We start from the raw sequence: 21,163 nt of genomic DNA, 5'->3' as shown, positions 1-21,163 counted from the left end.
TTATTTGAAGAAACATATGACCAAGTGACGGCCAACTGATACATGTTCTACCGTCAACTAATGCTTATTCCCTATGATTATCACATAATTTTTTTCAGTGAACCAGAGTTCTCAATGCAGAGTCAAGGTAAGTGTGGGTTATATACCAACACATTTAAATCCTCTACTATCAACTCCATTATCATTTTTTGCTAGTAAATACAAAAGCATTAGGTAAGATTCTCAAAAGATTATTACAAATTTGACGAAAGGCTTGCTGATTGGAAATCTCAATAAGATAGAAGCAACCTTAACATTACATGTTCCCCTGATACAGAAGTTGAAAGGGTAAAATTGACATGAGAATCTTCAGTCTTCTCAGTATGACGAAAAAGCAACTGACAACAAACAAAGTTCTACAGGAGAGAAGTTCAGCCAATATGGGTGATCAGAGGAGTTTAATAATAAAACTATCGTTGGTATCTTTTCCTCCCAAAAAAGAAAAGAAAAAGCTGTCCTATAACTTAATTTACTCTCTCATCAACACTCTTTGTTGTAATTCCCTTCATTTTGCAATCCCTAATTTTCCATATAAATGCAGCATAAGAACTATAGTGTTAAGCAATCTCGATTCCGCTATTCCATAACGATGCAAAACATACCTCAATCTCTAAATTCGCGAAAAATGTTGAACCTGCAAAAGAATTGACAACTCCATCCAGCAGCATGAGGATCTGGCTCTAAAGAGGAGGTGAATGGGTACTGTCACCAGCTATTTGCATCTGAACATATGATGGATGCCCACCAAGCTCAAATCTTCTACAGCGTCAACAGTTGAGACTTGTGATCAATGCCATTGAAGATGTAAGTAGCCGACATAGGAACAAACTGTTTTGTTATGAGCTGTAGAAACAGAAACTTTGATATTTAGCCGCATTTAAGGGTTAATTAAGTGAGAACCAAAGATAAAACAAAACATAAAACCATTCTTGATAAAGATACGGATAAATAACTACGCTCTCTGTATCCACACAACTCCCCCACTGACACCACACAAGAATGTACTGTATCATACTTGTTGAATCTTTTTCTATTTTCTTATAGCACTCATATCTGAGTATCATTTCACAATCCTTAATGCATGAGCTACAGTTTACAAAACATTTTCTCAATTTTATGTTGGCAATCAGATATCCAGATGTGCAACTTCCATGTCTTTGTTTTCATCCTTAACAGTCACTTTCAAAGCAAAAACTAGCACAGTTACAGAACGTGGCTTAATGTGTGAACCACCATAAGAACACTGGTGAGAGGAAAACTCCAGCCTGAATATAGTTAAAAATAAGGAAAGAAATAGCAAACCTTAATTACTTCTTGTGATGCAATTCCTCCAATGAAGGCAGCAACGGCATGAAGCTCCGCAGCACCAAATCGACACATCTCATTGATAAGATCCTCAGTTAGCGTAGAGCCATTGCAACCCAAATCACTGAGAAGACCAACAGCTGTAGTTTTCAATCGAGATATGTCCTCGTCCATTCCTCTGGGATACATTTTGATGTAGAATAAGTTTGATAACTTATCTCTTCTAAATAGATTGGGAATTGTATTCGCTAATCTACAATTTATTGTAATAATATGGGTAAGATTAGGAGTTAAGTAGTATTATGATTTTATTCATACATTAAACCTTTATTAGCCTTCATTGTTATTTCCTGATTATAATTTCCAGTTAAAGTCTATTAGGATTAAATCAAAGCAATATGAATTCCTTTGTCCACATCACATTTCAAAAATAATATGCAGAACTTGCCTATAAGCTCCATGAAAAATTTTAAGGAACAGGTTTAACAAGTTTTGAGTTATTACCCGTCAAACTGGCCAGGAAAACTGTTGTAATTAGCAGCAAATCTATCAACAGCTCTAAGAAGAATGTAGAAACCCATAGCAATACTGCAAGACAGAAACAGGAAATCTAGAGAGTAAACATCACAGATTCATAGCTTTAATCCAATTGCCCTATGCTAAATTAAAGCCAGATGAACATTATTTTGGCAGATATTAAACTTCCCAACTTTAATTAGTACCACAGTCGCATACTGAATTAGCTTTATTTTTATAAATGTTCATTTGACTGTTAGCATCTACGGTCATCCATTTCAGTATATTGACAGGTACCGAGCTAGAATGTTCATCTCATTTTTCCACCTCACTTTGGTGTCAGTTATCAAAAAGAAAAAGTTAAAAACAAGAGATTACTGAAAAAGTAAACAGTTTGGAAGATGTTGGACTAGAAGGCCTCTTGTGTCTATATCGAGTTCATCAAATCAAATTTCTATTTAAAACATTTTTTTGTGCTATTCATGGCTATCAGCAAGTTTTCATTGACTATACAGTTTTCAATCACATAACATCACACCTACGGCTGGGCATGCATGCGTAAATAGTAAAAGTTTCTTAGCCTATTGAATGTTTTAATGACATAAAAAAGTTGGTTTGTTTCAAACAAACATTCATACATACATATATACATATATATACACTTAGCATGTATGTTAATATACTGACATTTGCTTCATATAATGATGACATGTGGCAACAAAATGATTTTAATGTTAATTAGCAATCTTCTAATGTCTATTTAAAAGAACGCATGTATGTCAATATAGTGACATTTGCATTAATGTTTGTGCATATATACTATATTCTTCCATAATCAATTTAAATTATTGATTGAAGAAAAGAATGTGTACTTGGTAAAAGATTTTCATGCCAATGTAAACATTAAAAAAACAATAAAGTAGTGTTAAATAGCAAGATAAGGGCCTGGCTCTGGTATCCTGAGAAAATATCAGTAACCCTTTCACATAGAGGTAAACATCATCTCTGAGATAATTTTAAATTTTCATTTAATGAAAGTATTGCATAAAGTTATATCCCCGCAAGGAAAGAAAGAAGAGCAACAAGGTTTATTTCAGATTTGACTCTCTGCAGCATGGGCATAGTTATTGAGTTTGAGAACCTATCACTTAAACTAACGAACATGTTTTTCTTTCAAGTTGTTTACAACTACTAGTTATTTTTCATTCTGTAGTTATTCCAGATATAGTAATTATCACATCATGTGGTTTTAATCTAAATTTTTGTTTTGATGACATTTAAATCTATAAAAATTCTGGGCAAGCATTGGGAAAGGATGATTACTTCTTTTCTTTCCATAGGACTGATGCTAATAAAGTTTATGCTGTTATGGTATAGGGATGAGAAAGCATGATATCTGATATCATCTTTGAATGATCTACTAAAAAAATCAATTTATGAAGATTTTTAGCTTTGCAATGTTAAAAATTTGTGTCCACTATGTTAAATTGTTTTCATTATATATATATATATATATATATTGAGATAAAAAGAAGTATATTATGTATAAGGCACCAAGGGGATACTGCCCCTGTACAAAAATTTACATGTCTAATAGATCAAAAACTTTTCCAAAATCATCCCACCTATAGACAACATGTCCTAGGATTAGAGACCAAATTGTTTTAATAATAATCTAACTTTAAAAACTTCTCAACATTGCTTTATATTTTACCTTTTATAACATCATCACAATTATCTAATATTTAATATAATTACCCTTCTGGAGAATGAGTGAGCTTCTAAAGGGATGAGTAGTTTGAGGAGAGGCCTTGATTAATCAATTTCCCAGTATCTTTGCCTTAGCTCGCAACAAAAATATCACTGTTAAGGAGTTTATTCTTGGCTCTAGTGGGAATGTGTGGTCAATTGAGTTGGTTATGACTGGAAGATCCATGAGGACTTGAGACTGTTGAGATCTCTCAATAACAAATGTGACACATGCATATAGATCAGCCAATTTCGGAGCTGGATTCTTCAGATGTTTTTCCCAGTGAAGTCATTTTATTGGCATCTGAATGGGGCTTGTCCCATGAAAATCTTCCGGCCAACTTGATTGGGAAGGTTAGAGCAACTCCTAGGGTAGCTTTTTTCACCTGGGAAGCAGTGTGAGAAAGTATTCTGTTTCTCGAGAAGCTGATTAAGAGGAGAAAGATTTTAGTGAACGATGCTACTCACAAAAGAGTGCTGCAAAATCATGTGAGCACGTCCTTCTGTGGTGTCCAAATGCATATTGAATTTGGATGTTAGCTTATGGCTTCTTGGGTGTGACTTGGGCGATAGCAGGTCCAATAGAGGAATTACAGACTTGGAGAGGCATCCAAGATGATAAGAGATTAAGACTTATCTCTGAGTATTTTGGAAAGAGAGGAATAGAAGGACTTTAGAGGGGTTAGGAGACAACTTTGACAGTATTAAGGATTGTTGGTTGCATATCCTGAATATTTTGATTAAGGCTCAACTTTTGTATTTAAGTGAGAATTTGGGGGAACTTACTGATGTTTTGTTAAACTTGTAAGTTTTTGTATATGTGTTGCACCCCTTTAGTGCTTTATGAATAGTAGCACATTTTTTAATCAAAAAAGAAAAGATTATGACTAATCCCTTTGGCTGCCTTTTGTGTCATTTGGAAAGAGTAATAGGACCTTTGAGGAGACGAGACTTAATATTGATAGATTTAAAGATTTTTGGTTCCAAATCCTAAGCCTTTGTAAGGGGTCACCCATTTCTTTCAAGTGAGAATTTGGATGATTTAGTGATATCCTGTTTGAATGGTAAATACTTTGTGCATTTGGGTTATGCACCCCCTTAGTGCTTTTAAATATATTGTATTTTTCTTTTTTAAAAATTAATATAATTGTCCTACGATCATTATAATACAATCTATCACAGTTAAAAGATATAAAAAATTTGAATTAGTAAATACATATTTAATTATTTAAAAATATATTTAAATAATTTAAGAAAACTTAGTGCACATAGAAAGCTAGTAAAAAGACAAGTCAGTCACCTGTAATCCTCATCGGTCAAATACTTTTGTAACTGTGGTAGGAAAGGATTATTATACTCATCCTCAATAAGGCGATACCTGCAAATCTGCAAGGGATGAGGTGAGCTTTAAGCATAATGTACAGAATATCTAAATATAAGGCCTTGGAGGAGTTAAAATATCAGCCAGCTTATAGCTTATTTCTTTAAATCAATTACTGCAATATTTCTACAATGCTCAATCTGAATCTATCATCACAGTATGCATAATCTAGTTGATTTAATTAATTTGCTAGTGTGGGTATCATTCATAACTTGTACTGAATGTGTCTATGAAGAACAAAACACCTATGAATAACCGGGGAAAAAGATAAACAATTAGCATAATGATACCCATAACTAGAGAAAAAAAAAGAGTTTTTCTTTGGAGAACCCGATTTATGCAAGAATATTTGAGTGTAGATGTCCTACAATTTAAATAGACGTAATAGTAGAAATCTCAATCATTATAAGACCAAGGCGACAGGCAATCTAACCTATGCATTTGATAATACTAACTTTTTCTATGTGGCATTTGACAAAAAACCTACTTAAAGTTTCTTTTAGCCTACATTGCAGCTTTCTCAGAAGAAAACAGATAACATGCTTTGAACTGCAAGTGACACATAATAAGAAACTTCTACCTAACGCCAGCATGGGGGTACAACCAGTCAACTGTTCAGCAATAAATAGTGAGGCAAGTAACTGAACTTACTTTTATTTTTCTAGCATTTTTGCAGAAGCTCTTTACAGTTGACTTTTTTATGCTATCTGGGTTTCTACCAATTTTTTTCAGAATATTCCTAACATGTTTCTCAATCACAAGAAAATCAGCCTCTGCTTTAGCCTGATAGATTGTCTGCAAGTTTACATAGAGCCTGCACAAGAGCTGATAACAGTTTTAATCTTCAATCATTTTTCAATTTTAAAGTATAAAATAACATGCAGACATGAAAACTGACTCAGTTGAAGATGTCATATCTGGTATGGTGCCTTCAAGGGGTGCCTCCCCACCACCTTCATTTGAAATGAACTCCTGGGAAGTGCACAATTAGTAGAAGTAAAATAATGGGGAGCTCATGAAAACTTGTAGCATGAGAGAGGACAAAATTTATCAATGGGCAAGCTCACAAGGAGGGCAATTTAGTAAAGTAAAATTTTCCAGGTCACAGTAACTAAAATCCCAAAAAACAGCCAGCATCTTGCATGTTAGCACATACTAATGCAGCAGGAGATGACACTAACAAAGAGTCAACTCAGATTACTTCTTTCAATAAAGGGAATAAGGAATCAGTTACAAAATAAAACACAACACTTAATCAAAGAAGACATCAAACAACATTGTTAGGCATAATGACCCGGTTTCTTTAATCATCTTTAGAAACCCCATTCCAATGGATAACAATTCTTCTTGTGAGTCTAGTCATACAATAGACTAGTTTTACCATTGAGAGGAATAAATATAGGACGATCTGAAACAGTGAAGTTAACAAATTCTATGCTGAAGGATGACTTTTCAATCGCTAACCTTCAAAGCTGCCACCATAACCCAAAAATCTGATGAATTAGAATCAACTTCAGCACAACTGTCATTGATTATCTGTTGCAGCTCTGAACCTGCGTGAAAGTGCAAGAGAGTAAGCAATAATCTACATCAGCTAGATATGATGTTTGAATTTCATTTTTTATTTCAATAACTTTTATGGCCAATCTCAGATATATAAGAGCTAAGAAAGAGTAAAGAATCTTCTCATGGGGAGGCGAGTCTCTCTAGTCTCTGTTGAATTTGTTTCAGTGGTCATGATTTCTAAAGAAATATCTCAAGGTCAAATTTTTATAGCTTGAACAGCTCAAATTTATTCATCAACGTAAACCCAGCTGACGTAGAAAATTCAAACCCTATCCCCATATACATACCAAATTACAGTGCATTTGTAAATCTAAAAACAATATTCAACAAATTTATAGGAGAAAAACATATTCTTTTTGCAGAAACTTGGCCCATGGTTCTGAAGAAGTTATAACTTACTAATTCCTTTAGAACCAAAGACTTTAAAGGATGCCTCAATAGCTTCTTTATAGTTGTCCTCATCCATAGCAATCATCTTGGCCTTAAGAAGATCCTAGAAAGGTTCAAGACCCCAACCAAATGAAATTAAAGAATAATAGAATAAACAAATTTAAAAAAGATATCTTGATTAAGTATATAAACCTTGAATTCCTTTTTCTCTTCCCTGGTAGATGGAAGGCTACCGCTGTGGTTTTTGGTCCACTCTTCAGCCATTTTCACAAGAATGACCACATAAGGTGTGTGCTTATGGGCGATAGGATCAGTTACGTTTAAGTCAATACTGTCTGCAAATCTATTATAGAATAAATGCAGTCAAAACTGTATACAGCAAACCATACTCGTACTACTAAATAAAACCAAAAAATCAAGATAATAAATATTTTCTAACATAAATGGACACCAATAAACAATTATACCAATAATGAGAGCAACAATAATGATCACGGTAATAGTGATTTAAACTCCACTAGTTTCTACGAGTCAGGAGCCACTTAACAATTCCTAGATGTGTGAGTGAGTAAACTGAAAATTGTGGAAAAAAGTAGTTGTACCTCCGGAGTTCAGGCCATGGGTTATTTAACCGAAGGTCCTCTAGAAAATGATCAGGCTTTGACTCAATGACTGTATGTTCCTAACAGAAGCAATAAAATTGAATTCAGCAGAACTCAAGTAATAATTTCTCCAAATCCAGCAGTAATTTTAACCCTTTTGTCTCCTTTTCCCCTGGACTATTTTTAAGAATCTCCATAGAATGTCCTTGCAGAATTGCAGTATTCATTTGCTCTTAGACAAAGATAAATAAGCGAGGTGAATACAATCATAAACTCAACAGGCATGAAGTTATGGTGGATCCTACTCACTAGATCATGACTCCAAGTCCTTTCATCCATTTAAACAACAGCTTATTAGCAGACAACTTCAACCAGTAACTCGCAAGTCATTTTTATAGAAAAATAAAAATTATTAAAGACAAGGAAGGTCTAAATGCAATGATAGAGAATTAGATATCGCACTAGAGTTTAGTAAATCACAAGTCATTACCTTCACACTGATGCGAACAAGACCAGTAAGACCATAGGAGCGAGCAAATACCAACATGACATTGGCCTCCCTACAGATTCTATCGAGCTTTATCATTGAATCTTCCATCAACTACAAGCCAAAAACAACGAACCCATCAAAAAGTCTCTTGGTTAAAGAAACATGGTATTTAATAAACTTTCTAAATGAGAATAACAAATCTACTATCACATTTCTCATGAGGAACTGTTAAGGGCATGTTTACTGGAGAGGAGGATAGGACAGAGTGGCATGTGGAGGTTTTCCACCATCTTAATGACTGGAAGGTAAACGAATATGGATTATTACTAAGTACTTTGAATCTTATTTCGCTTAATGAAGAAAAGGATCAACCTGTTTGGACTCTCAATGCCACTGGACAGTTCATTCTTGGGACTTCTTATGACTTTTTGATCAAGAAGGAAACAAATGCAGAAAATTTCCCATTCAAACAAATCTCGAAACTCAATGCACCGCCAAGGGTAACTTTTTTTGCTTGGGAAGTAGCACATGGGAGCATTTTGACTATAGATGAACTTATGAGCAAGGAGAAGATCATGGTGAATTGGTGTTGTTTATGCAAGAGAGCAAAGGAAACTTGTGATCAAGTTCTTGAAGAAAATTGAGATAAAATATTCTTTCATTCTTTTGATGAATGATTTCCACACATATATATACAAGTCTACTACCCTAACAACCTAATAAATTCTGGAAAGAAACCTAACAAAATTCTGTTTCTAAGGACAAATTTGTTGTAACAAATTTGTTGGTGATTCCCTCCATTTACAGCACATAACAGCTGTAAATGGTTCCCCCATTTACAGCATATAACAGCTGTAAATAACCATTTTTAATCCTAATTTATTCTCCTAATTATTATATTTTCTACACTCCCCCTCAATCTAGTTTACGTATATGTTGAGTAAATCTAGATTGGATATTATGTCATCAAAGGTTCTCTTAGGAAGAGCTTTAATTATAATATCTGCGATCTGTTGATTGGTTGAAATATTCATCAGAGTTATAGTCCCATCTTCCAATTTTTCTCTAATGAAATGACGATCAATCTCCACATATTTAGTTTTATCGTGATGTACTGGATTTTTGGCCATACTAATTGTTGATTGGTTGTCGCACCATACTTTCATAGGCATATTGTTGAGAACTTTTAATTTTTTAAGTATTCTCTTCAACCATACACCTTCACAAATACCATGAGCAAGCGCTCTAAATTCAGATTCTGTACTGCTGCGAGACACAACAGACTGTTTCTTGCTTCTCCAGGTAACTAGGTTACCCCAAACATACGTACAATATCCTGATGTAGATCTCCTGTCGTTTGTAGAACCTGCACAATCCGCATTCGTGTAAATTTCAACACCTCTTCTGTCTGTTTTTGAAAAGAATAAACTTATCCTGGAGTTTTCTTGAGATACCTCAGAATCCGATACACAGCACTCATGTGATCTTCTGTTGGCTGATGCATGAACTGACTTACTGTACTTATTGCAAAACTGATGTCTAGTCTTGTGTGAGCCAAGTAAATAAGTTTTCCAACAAGTCTTTAGTATCTCCCTTTGTCAACCATTTTATTACTGATTCTGGATCCAAATTTGATGACTGAGTCCATAGGGGTGTCAGTAGGCTTGCTTCCTAGCATCTCAGTCTCTTTTAGGAGATCCAAAATGTACTTTCGTTGAGAAACTGAGATCTTTTTTTTTTATCTAGCTACTTCCATACCGAGTAAGTACTTTAATGCTCCAAGATCTTTTATTTCAAATTCTTTGGACAGAAATTCTTTAAGTTTTTAAATCTCATCAAGGTGATCTCCTGTAAGAATGATATCATCAACATATACAATCAAAATAGCCTTTTTACCTGATATGCAATGTTTGACGAACAATGTATGGTCGGATTGACATTGTTCATATCTTTTATGTTTTACAGCTCTTGTGAATCTGTCAAACCATGATTTTGGAGATTGTTTTAGGTCATAGAGTGATTTCTTTAATTTATACACTTTTTTAGAGTTGTCAGTTAATTCGAACCTTAGTGGTATATTCATATACACTTCTTCTTCCAAATCGCCATTAAGGAATGCATTCTTTACATCTAATTGATACAGTGGTCAGTCAAGGTTAGATGCAAGTGAGAGGAGTACTTGAATAGTATTGTGCAACTGGTGCAAGCGTCTCCTGATAATCTATACCATATGATTGTGTATAGCCTTTGGCTACCAAGCGGGCCTTAAGCCTGTTCACACTCCCATCTGGATTATATTTGATTGTAAAAACTCATTTGCATCCCACTTGACGCTTTCCTGGAGGAAGATCAGTTAGTTCTCATGTCTCATTCTTTTTAAGTGTCCTGATCTCATGTAGGACAGCTAACTTCCATTCTGGAATTTCCAAGGCCTCATGTATTGTTCTGGGTTCAGGTGAACTGCTGTCTATCCTGCTCACAAAAGCATGATGCTCCGAGGATAATTTGTCCAATGAAACATAGTCCTGTATAGGATGTTTGGTGCATGTTCGAGTGCCCTTCCTCAAAGCAATAGGAATATCAGAATCAAGAGTTAGTACAGAGATTACGTTACCTGGATCAGTGGGGAATTCATGGCAGTGCTAGGATGATTCGGGTGCTTTTCCTTTGTTTCTTCTTGTATAGACACGTAACTCACTCGTTGCAGGTAATATGCTTTCTATAACAGGTTTAGATTCTGATTTCTTTTGTGAGGTTTCGGGTTCAATCTCCAAGAAAGGTTTGTCTGGTGATGGATTTTGTGGGTAGAGAGGTGATACACACACATCCCACAACTGATATTCCTGAGTGAATGTCTCCCCTTGAATATCAGTGGTGGGATAAAATTGTTGATTCTCAAAAAAGGTGACGTCCATGGTATTATAAAATCGGCGGGTTTCTGAAACTAGATATTTGTATCCTTTTTTATTTGCTGAGTACCCAACAAAAATACACTTTATTGCTCTTGGATCTAATTTTCTACGGAAATGTTTATGAATGTGGACATATACTAAACACCCAAATACTTTAAGTGGCAAAGTGTTCAAGATGTGAGAATCATGAAAGATTTTTGAGAGGATAGTATATGATCATTGAAACTGTAGAGTACGGGAGGACATCCGATTAATCAAATAAGTAGCTGTAAGGACAGCCTCTCCCCAAAGATATTTTGGTACATGTGTGGTGAACATGAGAGATCTAGTAACCTCAAGAATATGTCTGTTTTTTCTTTCGGCTATACCGTTTTGCTGTGGAGTATGAACGTAGGAGATTTGATGAATAATGTCATGTTTAGTACAGTGGTCAGTCAAGGTTAGATGCAAGTGAGAGGAGTACTCGAATAGTATTGTGCAACTGGTGCAAGCGTCTCCTAATAATCTATACCATATGATTGTGTATAGCCTTTGGCTACCAAGCGGGCCTTAAGCCTGTCACACTCCCATCTGGATTATATTTGGTTGTAAAAACTCATTTGCATCCCACTTGACGCTTTCCTGGAGGAAGATCAGTTAGTTCTCATGTCTCATTCTTTTTAAGTGTCCTGATCTCACGTAGGACAGCTAACTTCCATTTTGAAATTTTCAAGGCCTCATGTATTGTTCTGGGTTCAGGTGAACTGCTGTCTATCCTGCTCACAAAAGCATGATGCTCCGAGGATAATTTGTCCAATGAAACATAGTCCTGTATAGGATGTTTGGTGCATGTTCGAATGTCCTTCCTCAAAGCAATAGGAATATTAGAATCAACAGAATCAAGAGTTAGTACAGAGATTACGTTACTTGTATCAGTGGGGAATTCATGGCAGTGCTAGGATGATTCGGGAGCTTTTCCTTTGTTTCTTCTTGTATAGACACGTAACTCACTCGTTGCAGGTAATGTGCTTTCTATAACAGGTTTAGATTCTGATTTCTTTTGTGAGGTTTCGGGTTCAATCTCCAAGAAAGGTTTGTCTGGTGATGGATTTTGTAGGTAGAGAGGTGATACACACACATCCCACAACTGATATTCCTGAGTGAATGTCTCCCCCTGAATATCAGTGGTGGGATAAAATGGTTGATTCTCAAAAAAGGTGACGTCCATGGTATTATAAAATCGGCGGGTTTCTGGAACTAGATATTTGTATCCTTTTTTATTTGCTGAGTACCCAACAAAAATATACTTTATTGCTCTTGGGTCTAATTTTCTACGAAAATGTTTATGAATGTGGACATATACTAAACACCCAAATACTTTAAGTGGCAAAGTGTTCAAGATGTGAGAATCATGAAAGATTTTTGAGAGGATAGTATATGATCATTGAAACTGTAGAGTACGGGAGGACATCCGATTAATCAAATAGGTAGCTGTAAGGACAGCCTCTCCCCAAAGATATTTTGGTACATGTGTGGTGAACATGAGAGATCTAGCAACCTCAAGAATATGTCTGTTTTTTCTTTCGGCTATACCGTTTTGCTGTGGAGTATGAACGTAGGAGATTTGACGAATAATGTCATGTTTAGTAAAGTATTTTTCAAGAGTATTTTCAAAATATTCACAAGCATTGTCGGATTTTAATACTTGGATGGTAGCATGTTTAGAAAATTGGCAAACTTCACACTGTAATGAAACTGGATCTTTTCTTTTAAATAGTAGTGGAAACATCCTTTTTAAGTACATAAAATTTGGATGTCCTAATCTATAGTGCCACAACATAATATCATGATCATTATTTTTTGAAATAGGAACAGATGTTTCACATACTGCATTGTGAGCTTGTCTTTTAGAGGTGTTGACTTGAAGCAAATATAATCCCGAGCTCATCTTAGCACTGCCAATCGTCCTCCCCGAGTCCAAATCCTGAAAATTACACATATTAAAAACAAATTTCGCAGCACATTTCAAATCTTCACATAGCTTGCTGACAGACAATAAATTACAATCCAAATTCGGAACATGAAGAACTGAACAGAGAGTCAAATTTGGAGACAAATTTACAGAGCCCATTCCTGCCACTTTTGAGAGAGAACCATCTGCAATTCTGATTGAAATATTTTCTTCACATCTTCTGTAATTTTGGAACATTGAGAAATCGCTACTCATATGATCAGATGCTCCATAGTCTACCACCCGCACCTGTCCTTTTTCTAAAAGAGCATATAAACCATGAATATTACCTTTGTGTGTCACAGAGGCACTGACCGGGTGAGATTTCTTGGACAAGATTTATTGGAGGGCTTCCAATTGTTCATGGGTAAATGGGTCTTTTCCCATCTCATCAAAAATTACTTCCTCAGCCGTCACGTGATTTCCTCGAAGTTTGCTGGAGGTCTCTGCTTTCGACATTTTTCACTCACCCAAAGGTGGTTTCCAGTCACTTGGCTTGCCGTGAAGCTTCCAGCAACGTTCCCGAGTGTGCCCTAACTTTCGACAGTGGTCGCACCAGGGCCTTGTCTTCTTCGTTCGATTGTCAATCGCTCGGGTTGTGAGAGCTGAAGAATTTTCAGTCTTGTGAGGTTGGTCATTCTCTCCCATCATATTCTTTCGATGGCTCTCCTTGCGTCGAGCCTCAGAAAAAACTTCTCGAAGACTCGGTAAGGGTTTAGTGCTCAGAACACGTCCCCGAATCGTGTCGAGATTTTTGTTTAGCCCTAGCAGGAATTTGAAGACTCGCTTTTCTTCCACAAAAACTTTGAAGTTTTTCGCATCCTCGGGGCAGTTCCAGTGACGCTCTTCGAAGGTGTCCATCTGCTGCCAATTTCGACTAAGGATACTGTAATACTAGGTGACACTGAGTTCTCCTTGTCGAAAGTCATGAAGAGTTGACTCGATTTCGAATATTGCAGAGGTATTTTGCTTGTTGGAGTAGAGTTCCTATGCTGCCTTCCAAATATCATGAGCAGTTTCGTAGAGAAGGAAATTCTCTCCGATTTCAGGAGTCATTGAGGTAATGAGCCAGGACATGACCATACTGTCTTCAATCTCTCAGGTTTGTGCATTTGCAGCGGACGCTGGAGGAGGCATGAGCTCGCCAGTGAGGTGCCCATAACGCCCCCTTCCGTGGATGAAGAGACGAACAGACGACGACCATTGAAGGAAGTTACTGCCATCGAGTTTATGTCCTGTGATACAGGATGATGGTAGTCCACTCACAGATCTGATTGTTACTGTGTGATGATAAGAACCAGAGGAAACTTCTGGTGGAGAGGAAGGAAGCTCACCCGAGGCCATTTTTATTACGGCTCAGCAGGGTTTGATATCAATTTCTTTTTGGATCAGGTATGGCTCTGATACCATGAAGAAAATTGAGAGAAAATATTCTTTCATTCTTTTGATGAATGATTTCCACACATATATATACAAGTCTACTACCCTAACAACCTAACAAATTTTGGAGAGAAACCTAACAAAATTATGTTTCTAAGGACAAATTTGTTGTAAGAAATTTGTTGGTGATTCCCTCCATTTACAGCACATAACAGTTGTAAATGGTTCATCCATTTACAGCACATAACAATTGTAAATAACTATTTTTAATCCTAATTTATTCTTCTAATTATTATATTTTCTACAGTTCTCCCTTGCTGTTCCATTGCATATAGCTTGAGGTCTACAGGTTTTAGGCTTCTGGGCTATAAATAGGTCAGGGCAGGCACTGTAAAGGGAGAAATATGGGCATGGAAGAGTATAGCGAAAATGAAGAAGGTTTTGGGTCTTATTCCAATGACAATTATCTGGGTGGTGATTTGGAAGGAAAGAAGTAGGAGAGTTTTTGAAGGCATGGAGGTAAGCATCTAGAAGATTAGAGATAGATGGTTCCAATCTCTTGGCATGTAGATTTTGAAACAAAATTTGTATTCCTAGAGAACTTAGGTGAACTAATTGATATGTTTAGTGATTTGTAAATTCTCTGTACATGGACTCTTGCACATCCTTGGTGTATGTAATTAATACAATTCACACTTTTATTTTAAAAAAAAGGTCCTAAAAATTGTGTCTATACTATAACTCTCAGGCACCAGCATGTCAGACCTAACAAAAAAACTATAGCACATTGACCTAGAGAGTAGGAACTTTGAACTTCAATCAACTTGGTTACGGTTAAAACAATTTGGAGAAGTTCCAACCTGAGACAAATAAAAAAAATGACCATGGAAAAATTTATTAATAATCCTGAAAGCATATATACATTGTTTTCAAACCTGTGTAGCAACAACGAGCGTAAACTGAGAAAAGAATGAGGGATTAGAAGCGATCAATGTTTCTGGAAATTCCTCAATAAACTTGGCTTTAACGGCATCATTTAGCTCTTGAAGGAACGCGCATACACACTTGGCCTTTGACTGCCCAATGCTGGAATCGTCCACTGCCAACACCATAAGTAAGGTAAGCAAATAAGTCGAGCAAAAACAAAAATGAAGAGAAACATACCCATAAAATTATTTCCAAGGTCTCCAAGTTCAACTTTGGATCCGTCGATTACTGTAATGCTCCCAATTCCACCAAGCACGAGATTTTTCAGCGTCTCCGAACCAGTAGGACCACAATTAAGCAAGCAAATGCTCGCTTTCTCGAGCGCAGCTTGCCCTTGGTCACCCCAGATCCTGCAATTTCCCGCACGAATTTTAATTTCAACAATAGACGTATTTTACAGTTACGAGCACGAATTTTAATTTCAACAATAGACGTATTTTACAGTTACGAGAAGCAAGCATGTTATTCGTTCCTAGCGGAGAGCCAGATAGCCAATGCGCACACGAAATAACCTAACAACTCTACTCTTTCTTGATCATTTCCATTCAAACAATGACAAAGAAACAGGAAACCAGCGGGAGGTTGTTAGCTGGTCTAAGGAGGATGATATCAGGGAAGAACTTAGGGCAAGAGGAAAAGATGAAAGAAGAAGATAAACAGTATTTTCGGGTTACGAGTTGGGGAAGAGATAGATAGCAATAATCAGTACCTGAGTTGTCGATCGTACTTGGTTTTTGGCTCCGCCATTGTCATCCCAGTGGAAGCTAATTGAAATTTTTTTGCTTTAGAACTGGTCTTTTGTTCGCTTACTAGCTACGCAGTGACTGAAAGTATTAGCAGCTTTTTTTCAGGGATGAGCCGGGTTTTACCGAAGGCAGCAACTGTCAACGACGTCGTGTTGTTCTTGTGTTTAGTAAATAAATAACGACGTCGTATGGAATGATCCGGCTTCCAAACAGCGCTCCTTCTTTATTCAGGATTTAGTTGGACTCGTATTTAAAACGGGAACGGTCATCTTTTTGTTTAAGACAGCACGAGACTCCTTTATTTGTTTGGGAAATTTCTCTTTTATTTAATAGTAATTTAGTAAATATTATATAATAACTTTTTAAAATGAAAATTTCTATGTTAATATTATAGAATAATTAATTAATATTGCACACTAATTTACTTTAAAATTAAATAGTTTTTTACGCTAAAGTAATAAGAAAATTCTTATTTCTAAGTACATTTATTTTTTCATACGAAATATTATTTTTATTTAAAATTTATAAAAAAAATAAACTTTATATAGTAGTAAATAAACTATAACATGAGGAGATTTTTGAATTATAAAGATCTCATCGAAATTATAAATACCCTTTTAGTTAAAGCATGGACAATCATATTATAATTTACATGAATCAATATAAAAATAGTTAAATATAAATAATATTTTTAAAAATAATAATAATTAAATTAACATGATTTCTTAATTGTTATATTTATTTTTTTTATATTCTGCCAAGTAAAAATACAATCATTATAATTGTAAAAAATATTTAATTAATTTATAGAATAATTGATAAAGTTTAAATGTGAATTGTCAATTTTATTATTACGGTGATATATTATATAAACTAAATATTACTGCAAACAACTTTTTTTATTAATTTTAAACTTTTATATAATATATAAATTTGATTTTAAGTTTTTAACACCTAGTAATAATAATTTTCATAAATAATTTATTTTACAAACTATATCTTATAATGATCTAACAAATAGCATAACGAATTAATTATTATTAGGTAACATCTAAAAATATATGTTATTATTTAATAATTTTTATATTTATTTTTTGAGTATTTTACAATCACAATGTAAGGTAACAATATATTTTAAGTTAATTACATATAAAATATATATTTTCTTAATTTACTATATAAATTCATTATAAATATAATTCATAAAATTTCTTATAACACGAGTCAAATTAATTTTTTTATTGAGATGACATTACAAGAAAGTATTAGATTAAAAAATTATTAATCGGACACACGCACATTTGCGATTATTTTAATTGTAGTCCATGCATTAATCAAATTAATAAAAATGATTTTTTTTTTTAATATATTGACCTTACCTATGATATTATCTAATTTACCTTTACTAAATCTATCAATTTTTTATTGACAGGTTAATCGAATAAAAAATTTAATATATACAAAGTTGACACTTTAAGAAAATTTTGTTAACTTTGATATATATATATATATCTTGTTATTCAACGGCCAATTATCTTAGCAATACTATTATTACTAAGAATATATTATCGCTATTAAATAAAGAATTTATTTAAAATATTATTTTTGTATTTTTATTTAAATAATTAATTTGAAACATGTTAAAAATATAAATTTTTATTTAACTCAATTTAATTACTATATACAAACTTAATATAATTGACAATATAAGATAATACTGTATCGTGAAATTAATTTAACATTATTCAGTAGATATATTGTTAAATACTTTTCAAAATAAAATTAAATTACATAACAAATATGAATTATTTTATACACTTGTATGAAAAATTAATACTAACAAATTTGCACGAGGAACTAATGTAATAACTAGAAAAAGAGAAAAAAAAAAAAGAGGGAGAGGGAAGGAAAAAACGACATCGTTTTGCAGATGGGAGAAAACGGCGTCGTTTTGGAAAAGAAAAAACGACGACGTTTTGCAAGGGGGAAAACGATGCCGTTTTGAGGAAAAACTAGGATGATTTAAGTGGGGGGGGGGGGGAGGAAGAGATGAAAGGAGAAAAGAAAAGAAAATAAAAAAAGAGGGAAGAAAGAGAGCAGAGGAAGAAGGGGAGCGGGAGAGAGAGAGAAGAGGAAGGAAGGTTCCAGAAGGAGGGAGAAAGGAAGTAGAGCGGAGAGAATAGGAGATCGCGGACGGTGATAGTAGATTCGGCCGAAAGAGGGAAAAATGAAAATGGGAGGTACGGTACCAAACTCTAAATGTGTGTGTTGATTTGATTGTGAAATGGTTGGATGTGTGGCGTGCGTGGCCACGACTTACGGAGGTAGGGGTATACAGAAGAGGCTGGGTGAGAATATGTGGTGAGGCGGGTGGAAGAAAGTGGACCGAGTGAGGATCGCGGGATGAGAGAGGGAGAAGGTGACAATACGGACGAAAGTCGGGAGAGAGATAAGAGTGCGAGGTGAGTGGAGGTCGGGAGAGAGAAAAGAGGTGCGCGAACGAATGAAGTGACTGTGTGAGAATCGCGGGAGGAGAGAGAGATAAGGTGATGGTACGGGCGAAAAAACGGTGTGGGAGAGAGCGGACTGTGAGAGCAACGCGGAAGGAGATAGGGAGATATTGTGGTGTGAGGACGTAGTCTGAGAGAGAGATATGTAGAGGCAGTGGGGAAACGTTGGGGAAGGGTAGAACCCGCGGGGTGAGTGAGGTGAGAGGAATGGTGTGGCGTGATGGTGTGGCGGGAGGTTGTAGCCCGAGAGAGAGTTAGGGAGAGACAGGGAGTGAATGTTGGAGAAGGGAATGATATGCTGGGTGAGTGAGATGCTTGGGGAAATGGAGTGGGGTAGCTGGAGCCTTGGGGGAAGAATGACGAGGTGAGTGGGGGCAATTAGGACATATCGCAGATAGCGGACGGAGAGAGAGACAGTGGACGAGAAGGAGTGGTGTGTGTGTGTGGTCGACGGGGGTCGATAGGTAGACGATGATTGCCGAGGTTGACAACGCAAGTGAATGAAAATGGTGTGCGTGCGTGGCCTGGTCTAGGTCGATAGATGGTTAGTGGTCACTGATATCGGTGACGAGAGGGAATGATCAGAGTGTGTGTGAGTGGCCTGGTATGGATCAAGAGATGGCTAATGGTCGCCGATGTTGGTGACGAAAATCAAATGAATGAAAATGGTGTGCGTGCGTGGCCTGGTATAGGTCAAGAGATGGTTAGTGGTCGCCAATATCGGTGACGAGAGGGAATGGTCAGAGTGTGTGTGAGTGGCCTAGTATAGGTCGAGAGATGACTAACGGTCGCCGATGTTGGTGACGCAAGTGAATGAAAATCGTGTGTGTGTGAGTGGCCTGGTATAGGTTGTGAGATGGCGAACGGTTGCCGATGGTGGTGACGGGAGAGAAGGATTAGAGAGTGTGTGTGTGGCCTGATAAGGGGTCGATAGGTGAATGATGGTCGTCGCTGTTGGTGACGAAAATAATTGAAACTCGTGTGCGTGCGTGGCCACTAGGGGTCGATAGGTGTTAATGGTTGCCAAATCTTGGCGGTGAATGGTACCACTGGTGCGGCTGGAGTGTCGTCAGGGAACGGACACCTAGGGTAGGTAGAGTTGTAGGTACAGGAGGAAAAATTGGAGTTCAGTAGTGAACTATTGGTAGAGACATAAGGTTTTATATTGTTGCACCTCACGCATGTATTTTGAGTTTTACCGTACTGAGTTAAATGAACTCACTCTTTCTCTTTTTACAGATGATGTAGGGACGGAGTCTGGATCGAAGTTGTTGGATTCCGAACCTAATGTGTAGAGTACGGGATGAAGAGTTTCGTTTTATTTTGACTGAATGAAATATGTAGAATTGATGGTAATATAGATATTGAGTATGGTTGTATTGTGTGCGATGCATTGTCCATGATTGTAGGATTATCTTGATAATTGGATAGTACTAGTGTTTTCTTTTTACATATGATGTAGGGACGGAGTCTGGATCGAAATTGTTGGATTCTGAACCTAGTGTGTAGAGTATAGGATAAAGAGTTTCGTTTTGTTTTGACTGAATGGAATATGTAGAATTGATGGTAGTATAGATATTGAGTATGGTTGTATTGTGGACGATGTTTTGCCCATGATTGTAGGACTATCTTGATCATTGGATAATGGATTATGTTAGTAGTTCTTTGTGCATGACCGTTTTGTTATGGAATTGGTTGCTTGTTAAGTACGTCTAATATGAAAAAAAAAATGGGATGTTACAACTAACTATTAATTATATCTATATATACACATACATATATATGAACATGAATGAATCCTAATAAAATGTATGTTAAATTAAATAAGTTGGATCTAATTTCCAAAAACCAAGCTTAATTTGAAAATAAAATTAAATATTGTATATTTAAAATAATGAGAAATTTTTATTCAAAACCCGGAAAAGTTTTCGCACCAAATTACTGAATTTGAGCAGTCAGTAACAATTAAACATTTACTGTCCGTAATTGGAGGGGAGTAATTTTCAGAAATTACCGGTAATTTAATGCTCTTCTAGGTTTCATTTTTATTTAATTATTTTCTAAATGAAAGGAGGAAAAGTTCGATCCCGCAGCATCGAGGTCGACTTACATACTATTCAAAGGTTATAATTTCAAAAATCAAACGGACAGCGTTTTAAATATTAAAAAAACATGTAAAGTCGAGGAATATGTTTGGTGGGACCCAACATTAGAGAGAGAGTTGGATATTTTTTTAGTGAGAACTCATCAGTTGCTCCAGCCCGCCACAATTCTCCAATAGCGAATCGTAGCCGTTCGATTTTGATTCGCAGCACCATTTTGTCTTTTGAAATCACTGAAAAAAATAATTGCCTACAACGCAGCGTTTGTATCCTTAATGATCATCTTCACATCAAGCCGTTGGCTAAGCATATCGTGGTCCAAATTTCTTACATGGTCCCCGAGTTTTGGCTTGATGGAAGACTACTAAATATCTTGTGTCGCAGTCCAGCAACGGATTACACGTGAACCTCACCGTAGCATCTGAACCCTTATGCCCATTATTGAAAGGAAAGAAAACCAAACGTGGAACAATATTTTTAAATAGTCTCCCACAGGCA

At 35.9% G+C, this 21,163-nt stretch overlaps 1 protein-coding gene across 5 annotated transcripts; it reads right to left on the bottom strand.

Moving 5' to 3' along the window:
- Nucleotides 1–240: 240 nt before the first annotated feature.
- Nucleotides 241–16,185, bottom strand: LOC110811541 (NEDD8-activating enzyme E1 regulatory subunit AXR1-like). Of its 5 annotated transcripts, none has more exons than XM_022038068.2 (15): nt 16,017–16,185; nt 15,485–15,657; nt 15,256–15,419; nt 12,818–12,913; nt 8,039–8,149; nt 7,549–7,628; nt 7,139–7,289; nt 6,956–7,049; nt 6,455–6,543; nt 5,889–5,962; nt 5,642–5,804; nt 4,910–4,995; nt 1,849–1,932; nt 1,342–1,597; nt 241–882 (listed from the first exon to the last, which is right to left on the bottom strand). In XM_022038068.2, exons 1-15 carry the CDS (start codon nt 16,058–16,060, stop codon nt 799–801), a joined length of 1,749 nt encoding a protein of 582 aa, XP_021893760.1. In that variant the 5' UTR covers nt 16,061–16,185; the 3' UTR covers nt 241–798. The 5 variants fall into 5 exon arrangements, with proteins under 5 accessions (XP_021893760.1, XP_021893761.1, XP_021893762.1 ...); XM_022038069.2 differs by having other exon boundaries at nt 1,342–1,522; nt 16,017–16,183; XM_022038070.2 differs by lacking the exon at nt 12,818–12,913 and having other exon boundaries at nt 16,017–16,182.
- Nucleotides 16,186–21,163: the final 4,978 nt, after the last annotated feature.

The sequence above is a fragment of the Carica papaya genome, chromosome 3, assembly GCF_054855325.1.
Source record: "Carica papaya isolate Zhongbai chromosome 3, ASM5485532v1, whole genome shotgun sequence".
Lineage (NCBI taxonomy): Eukaryota > Viridiplantae > Streptophyta > Magnoliopsida > Brassicales > Caricaceae > Carica > Carica papaya.
The sequence above is the reverse complement of the archived record's forward strand: the minus strand, read 5'-3'. Positions and strand labels throughout refer to the sequence as shown.

Excerpts from the sequence above, each read along its gene's own strand:
- LOC110811541 (XM_022038068.2), bottom strand. The coding sequence starts at position 16,060 with ATGACAATGGCGGAGCCAAAAACCAAGTACGATCGACAACTCAG. Across the intron at positions 1,933-4,909 it reads TTGACCGATGAGGATTACAG|TATTGCTATGGGTTTCTACA; the intron begins GTGACTGACTTG and ends TCTGTCTTGCAG. Across the intron at positions 1,598-1,848 it reads TTTCCTGGCCAGTTTGACGG|ATTAGCGAATACAATTCCCA; the intron begins GTAATAACTCAA and ends AATAAATTGTAG.